The 7,571-nt window shown below is 33.2% G+C and overlaps 1 protein-coding gene across 2 annotated transcripts in view; it reads left to right on the top strand.

Moving 5' to 3' along the window:
- The first annotated feature begins 3,526 nt into the window (after positions 1-3,526).
- The window catches only part of LOC18046330 (calcineurin B-like protein 7), a 5,362-nt gene continuing 1,317 nt past the window's right edge, over positions 3,527-7,571 (top strand). The window contains exons 1-8 of one of the 2 annotated variants that reach the window (XM_006439259.2): positions 3,527-3,617; positions 3,989-4,071; positions 4,216-4,275; positions 4,770-4,878; positions 5,036-5,088; positions 5,414-5,494; positions 5,584-5,696; positions 5,802-5,865. In XM_006439259.2, the coding sequence (XP_006439322.1) occupies positions 3,527-3,617; positions 3,989-4,071; positions 4,216-4,275; positions 4,770-4,878; positions 5,036-5,088; positions 5,414-5,494; positions 5,584-5,696; positions 5,802-5,856 (645 nt within the window). In that variant the 3' untranslated portion in view covers positions 5,857-5,865. Of the gene's footprint in view, positions 3,618-3,988; positions 4,072-4,215; positions 4,276-4,769; positions 4,879-5,035; positions 5,089-5,413; positions 5,495-5,583; positions 5,697-5,801; positions 5,866-7,571 lie in introns of those variants that run through there. The other variant, XM_024188729.1, reaches the window with a different exon arrangement.

Here is a 7,571-nt window from a genome sequence, read left to right on the forward strand (position 1 = left end):
TTTGAGTGTATAATATATCGTTTCAAAACTTGCGAAGAGACAAATCAAATTTAGATCTTTGAAACGATATATTATATTATGTAGGAAGTTATTTTGGAAATTTTAAGATTCTAAGATTTTATAATTTTAAAATTTTCTATTTTAATTAGAGTCAATTATGATATTTTATTATTTTACGACTTTTTATTTTTATTTGGGGTCAATTAAGGTATGATATTTAATTAATTTAGGGAAATATCTTTTGATTCCATTATAATTGTGATTTAGTTTTCCTTTTTAAGTTAACTTAGCGAAGTTGGTTTACTCTATTATAAATAGAGAAATCTTGTTATTATTTTCATAATTACATATTCAATTATCCAATAAAATTCTTTCTTTTATAATTCCCTCTGGGATTATTTATCAAAATCTCTCTTGTAGAGTTGTTTAGATTAGAGTGTAATATAATCTCGCTTTAAGCATTATTAAAAATCTCATTGAATCATTTAGATTATAATAATATCTAATCACGTTTTGATTAGAGTGTAACCTAATCGCGCTGGCTTGGTCCAATACTATAACAATATCTAGTTTTCCTATCCTATCAATTTTGCTTTCGCTACACCTCGCTCTATCATTATACGCCTATAACATACATGTGTACTCTAAGTTATAACCTCTTAAATGTATTGTCGCATGTACTGTGATTATGTGCGATAGGTAAGGCAACGGGTGCTTGTTGCGCAATTCAGCTTGTTGCACATAACTTAAGTTTCATTTTTAGCTTGAATTTCTACTGTTTTCAAATTTTTTTTATTTCTCAACTCAAATCTAAATACTTTAACAAATCACATTACTTTGTGATTGAAAAATAATAATATTTATAACAAAACCCCATCAATTTCGAATGTAAATCCTAAACTTAATACATTAAAAATTCATAGTGTAAGAACATACATTAACCTTTAAGATATTCTCCAATTGATGATTTTATATCTTATGTTATGTTGAGAGTGATGAGGTTTGTTGAGAGTGTTGAGAATGTTGAGAGTGTTAAGTAAAACTTGAAATTTGTAAGAATGGCATTGTTTGTAAATTTGCCGAAAGTGACGAGAGATATTTGGTCAAAAATACTAATATTTGGCTGGTTATTATAAGAAAAAGCTTGAGGGGTCAAATTTGAAAAACTGAAACGCTGCTGGCTTTTGCTCTTCATACAATTTATTTTTTCTTTGTTGTTTATTCTGACGAACGAGTTTGTATGTATATGTGTATAACTTGTTGCTGAATGAAATTCTTAATTTGCTTTAATGTAGAGAATATAACAACTAAACCAGACAAGGTTGCAAGTCAGTCAGGTTTCCACTTGTGTTCTAAAGTTTCTTATAAAATAACAACATTAATTTTTATTAAATAAACAACACCACCTGTATTGCACTGGTTTTGTTTTCAGATACAATGACTTTGTCGATAAAATACTACTTAGAGGATAATATTTTAGGAAAATTTTTAAGATTTACAGGTCTTCCTCGTTGCAGATTTATTTATTTAATTTTTAAATTTTTTTTTTTTTTTGGTCCAATGTACGTGAAGAAGCCAAGGGTTTGTAGTAAAAAGAAACTTGTTTGTAGTACGTGGGGTCTAAAGAGTTGTAAAACAAGCCAAATGCGTGCGTCTGCTAAGAATTACACTTGTCTTTTATGTAATTTTGTTTAAGCTTAAAATTGTAAAATACAAAAGTGGGGTCTTGACTATTGGGATTTGGGAGAATTACTGTGGGTGCCCGATGGCTCAACTCAGACGGAAAATGATATCGAGTGTCTTTGCAGCTGACCCCAACAAAACCAAAGGCCCACAAAACTAAAGGCCCTAGACCAGCTAGTTGCCCGCACAGGTGACATTCTAACATTAAATAATGAAATTTAAAACCTGAGAAGCTGAAAGTAAGAGACTAGAATTTTATAATTTTAAAAATAAAACATCCAAACTCCTTTTGTAAATAAATTATTTCTATTTGGATAGAACATTATAATATATTAATCTTACTCGACAATATATTGCATTAATCTTAGTAAGGTTCAATTGTTCATTTGCACGAGGATGGTAAAAATCTAACTTTTTTTATTATAAAAAAGACCTTAGAGTCCATCTGTCTTTTCTCAAAACAAAAGATATGCAACTACAAGCCGAGTCCTTATTTTTGGTAAATTACATTAGGACAAAGAAACTATCGACCAACAAGCTAATTGGGCAAAGAAATAACTCTAGACCAACAAAATTAAAAAAAAAAATGAAATTATAAATAAAACAGTGCATAGAACCACAGAAAGCGATCATATGAAATCCACCAAAATTCTCTCATTCGGCCAATTCAATGCTCAAGTTTTGTGATTAAAAAATGGGGAAAGAAGAAAGGGAGAAGGAATCAAGCTTATAATAACTGTAGGAAAATTGAAAATATGAGGCCAGGCAGATACAAGGAAGTGGCAAATATTAATATATTAAAGCCGACGCATGCATCCACGACTAGAAAAAGAAAAACAATAACGTGTCCATCAAATGTTTCAACTCTTCTCAGTTCTAACACCACCATGACCACCACCTTTCATGTCGGGCCAGGTCAGTTTCATTTTCACTCAAAGTTGTAAATCAAGTAGCACTCTTATCTGTTGATATGTTTGCTGTTATGTTTTTAAGTTCATCTTCAAGCTCGTCAGAAAAAAGGTAAGTGGCTGTTAGTACTTAGTAGTACGATGTTTGATCTTTTGACTGTTCTATTGATTCACTTTAATGGGTGGCTACATATTATGTAAGAATGGACCAGTTGCGCAATAGAGTTCATATCGTTGTATATGGTATCAGACTGTCAACTATAGTTGCTGCTTCATCATTTCCTTTTCCCTTTTTTTGGGGGCAAGAATTGTTGCTGTTACTGTTAAACCAAAGGAGTTGACTTTTTCCGCTTATGATCTCCATCAAGTTAGCAAATTAGATGATTGGAGTTGGGTGCCTGAGATTTTCAACTTCTTGGAGGTCAATTTGTTGTTATTTGGTTGTTGAAAAGTGATCCTGATGTGATGGTAGCTTTTGGGTATTTGTTTGTGAGATCAGATCTCCCCACTTAATGCTTCACATTGTGACTCTTGTGCATGGATAATATTCGAGCATTTACATCTGTAGAATTCTCACTTGTCAAAGTTCAAAACATAATGAGCCCACTAAGTGAAACCTGACATGAGATATTTTTCTTTGTCCTTTTTGAGCTTGACCTAGAGTCTTAGACATGACAAAGTCGAAATCCTAAATCCATTTTAAGAGGTATTACATCAGATGAGCTAAATGTAATTGCCAAGTTGAACAAAAACAGGGCAATGAAAGGGGCCTTATGTATTGTAGAATATAGCCAACTGGATAAGATATTGATCTTGTGCAATTTATAAGCTTAAATCTTAAGTTCATGTATCTTCCCTTTAAATGCGACAGGCATATAGACAACAGCATACTCTGCATGAATACTCAGGCTAAATAATCTTGTACTGAAATCACCATGAATGCTTTTGGGAGATGCTTTTGCATGAAGAAATCCAAACAGATACCTGGGTATGAGGATCCTATCATTCTTGCTTCTGAGACACATTGTAAGTGAAAATTATATAAGGCAATGCATTGAATCAATTTGAATCCACATCTTAAATATCTTGTTTTGAAAGTTTTCACGGTTACCTCTTGCACTTGCATCAATGTAAAATGCCAGAAGGGTTTTAAATCTAGTATTTTTTAGCATATTCTTCTAGTTCTATGGTCTCTCCTTTGAATGCGCGTATGCCATTGTCTTTTGTTGCTGCTGTGTATGAAGTGTGCATGCTTGATATATCAGCCAGTGCTAGGGCCTTGATGTGCCAAAAGTCCCAAATCAATTTGAATTTTACAAGATTTTTGCAATCTGATGTTGATCGTTGTCTGTTTTTTTAACATATCTAAACCAGAAGTGTATCTGATTTTTGGGCAGTTACTGTGAATGAAGTAGAGGCTTTGTATGATCTGTTCAAAAAGTTAAGCAGTTCAATAATTGACGATGGTCTTATTCACAAGGTATCTCCATCTCACTTTGCACCTGTGATTAGTTTTGAATACATGCCCTGCACTCTGAAAGCTTAGCTTGAGATTGCTATTGAGCTCAAATTGACATTGTATGAGAAGTGCAAATTTCATATTTACTTTTGACACTTTCTGCAGGAAGAATTCCAGCTTGCACTTTTAAGGAATAGCAGTAAGCAGAATCTTTTTGCAGACAGGGTATGCATTATATTATCAAATTACTTTCTGTTTTATGTTTTTTTTTTTAATCTAAAGTATTTGACTTAATTGAAGGCCAGTCCTGAACTAAAACCTTACTTCCTCCATTTTCTCATCACTTTTTTATTGCTTTCTCATTACATTGTGGAAAATTTTACCGTCATCATCTGGTCACTTCTTGTCACAATCTCATCAATTTTTCGTCACTTTCTCTTACTTTCTGGTCATTTCTCATAACTTTCACATAACTTTCTTGTCACTTCTCCTCAATTCTTGTAACTTCTTCTCGTATTCTCACCGCTCTCTTCATTTTTCATTGCCTTTCAGTCATTTACTGTCAATTCTCCTCACATCCTTGTAACTTCTTCTCGTATTCTCATCACATTCTTATCACTCTAATGTCCATTGTCAATCATATTGTCTAATTTCTGATCTTGTTCAATCTGACTCCATGCCACAAGTTATTCCATCTTAAGCAAGGGTTTTTATAGCAGATATTTGATTTATTTGATGTTAAGCGTAATGGGGTGATTGAATTTGGAGAATTTGTTCGGTCGCTAAGCATCTTTCACCCAAGTGCTCCTGAAGCAGAGAAAATTACATGTAAGATAATATTATTTATTATACATGACAGAAAATCGTATCTGTTCTCCTTCTTTTATGTTTGGCATTTGTATACTATATGACTTTATGTTCATAAATCTCTATGTTCCCTGTCAAATATGTTATGATCTTAAGACGGAAAATTTTGTCTTTTCAGTCGCATTTAGATTGTATGATCTTCGGGGAACTGGCTACATTGCGCGTGAAGAGGTGAATACTCAGAAAGGCTGAATATACATTGCAGCTTGCAACTGTTTTATATAATTTTAAAGTTGATGCCACTAATGATGAACCTAAACATCTATAAAGCTTTGGAGAATTTGTTTATGTCAGAAGTCTCATGCATAGAATTGCAATGATGTTAATTACTTATTGGTTTACATTAAGCTTTTCTGTGTTCTTGTATAATGATTCTTAAATTAGTTTCTATGATTCTGTCAGATGTCAATGTCATTATTCTTTATTTTAGTTATGCAATATCTGCAAATCTGATACTGACAGTCTATGCTGTAAATATGTATTATTGCTGTGGAAGCTTAAGGAAATGGTAGTATCCCTTCTGAGTGAATCAGAACTGGCACTTTCCGACGATGTTGTCGAATCAATTGTAGACAAGGTGTGCCGGATACTATACAGCTAAAAAATTTCGGTGTATTTCACTCATTCTTCTTTGAAGATTATAAACTGGGTTCTTGTTTTGTACAGACAATGATGGAGGCAGATATAAAAGGAGATGGGAAGATTGATCTGGAAGAGTGGACGGAATTTGCGGGAAGGAATCCAACTATCTTAAAGAGCATGACGCTTCCATATTTAAAGTATGTCCTCAAAGCTTACATTGAACACTGAATTCCCCTTGAGTTACTACTATTTGTACGCTGTTACTAAATTATTGATTTTTCACTTGGGCTTCCATTTTCCAGGGAAATAACTATGGCATTCCCAAGCTTTGTGCTGCACAGTGAAGCTCGATATTAGAAATAATTACCGAAGCAAATATGTGTTCAAGTTTTTTTTTCTTTTTCTTTTTTTCTCTTTAGATGCTCGAAACATGGAGAAGAAATGTCCTAATGCATTTGCGTTTGCACTTAAGCATTGAGAGGAAGAAAATATGGATTCCTCAAGGCCATTGAAATGCAGCTTAGTAAGATTAATTTTTATTAACTCTCGATCATTCTTTAGATGGAACTTGTACATTTGGTTTGTTGATTACTTCCCATGCATTTTCTTAAAAATCAATTGTATGCTGAATGTGGTTATTAAAGTACAAAAGGTTTTCCCTTTTTTTTCTCTCTTCTTTTTTTCCTTCCTTTTTATTACCCTTTTGCTGCCTTGAATTATTTAGAATCACAAAATACATGGCATGTCAAAAAAAAAAAAAAAATTAATTTAACGTGAACAATTTTATTCTACTTGCCAAGCTATTGGCATACAACGATTCTATTCCAAATAGGTTTCTAATCTCAAATAAGAGATTATTAGCCAGTTGATTTGCGCCAAAATAAAACTGGCACAAAATTTAACTTGATGGAAAATGAAATGTACGGGTGAAGAGAACATAAAAACTATCGGCTCTAGTTGTCATTAAATCAGATTCCATAGGTAGCAGCGGCAACTATCAGAACCCAGTAGTGCATTTGAAAGGTGAGCATCAGCAAATGACTTGTCAATTAAAATGCTGAAATTCATCCTATACGCATTTGTGCTACTAGATACGTTACCATAAATAGTGATCAGCATTTGTAATATCAAATTTTTTATTTTCATGGTCTTACAAACAACAGTAATAAAGAGCCGTGACACAAAAACTGGAAAAGATATCATTATTCTGCTTATTGGCAGCTTGCGGTTCATAATTAAGACGTTCAGCAAGTTCATGGGAGCCATGCTTATGAGCATCCTCACGTGGAAGTTCTGTGACTGGAACATGATGCTTGCAAATCTTTCCAAATATTCAGACAGAAACTAGAAAAGCCTAATGTGCGAACCTCTTTGAAAGCTATATACGGAATTTGATTCTTGCATATCTTTATAAATTTCAGCTGGCATGGAGCACGATGCTTGCAAATCCTTCTATTTGAACAATTACATAGTTTGCTTTTGCTTCTTAGCTCAAACAACGCCGGATCTTTGATACCTGAGCATCCTGGATGGGCTGTGTTTGCATGAAGCAACGACTAAAATCTGTAAACCATGCTGCTCTTGCTGCTCAAACCCATTGTAAGCCTCACTTTCATCGAGTAATAAATTTCGTTTGTTAGTATTTACATTCTTAGTTGACTTAGCTTTTCTTCTCTTTCCTTGCTTATGTCATGCAGTTAAAGAAACTGAAATTGAAATTTTGTATCTGCTCTTCAAGAAATTAAGCAGCTCTTTAGTTGATGATGGGATTATAAGCAAAGTAAGTTCCACTCGTTATAAACATGTACAATTGTGAATACATGATACAAGCTAATGCGATATATGAATGCAACAAAATTTGATATCATGAAGGCAAAGGATAATTCATATGTTTTTCTATGGATGAATTCATTCTGAACCTTTTCTTTATGCAGGAAGAGTTTCAGCTTGGCTTATTTAAGAACCACAAGAAGCAGAGTCTAATTGCAGATAGGGTCAGTTTCCCACTAACTTATGATGAATGACACATTTTAAGTAGTGCTGTTTTAATAGCTATGCTAATAATTTTGTTT

The sequence above is a fragment of the Citrus clementina genome, unplaced genomic scaffold, assembly GCF_000493195.1.
Source record: "Citrus clementina cultivar Clemenules unplaced genomic scaffold, Citrus_clementina_v1.0 scaffold_3, whole genome shotgun sequence".
NCBI lineage: Eukaryota > Viridiplantae > Streptophyta > Magnoliopsida > Sapindales > Rutaceae > Citrus > Citrus x clementina.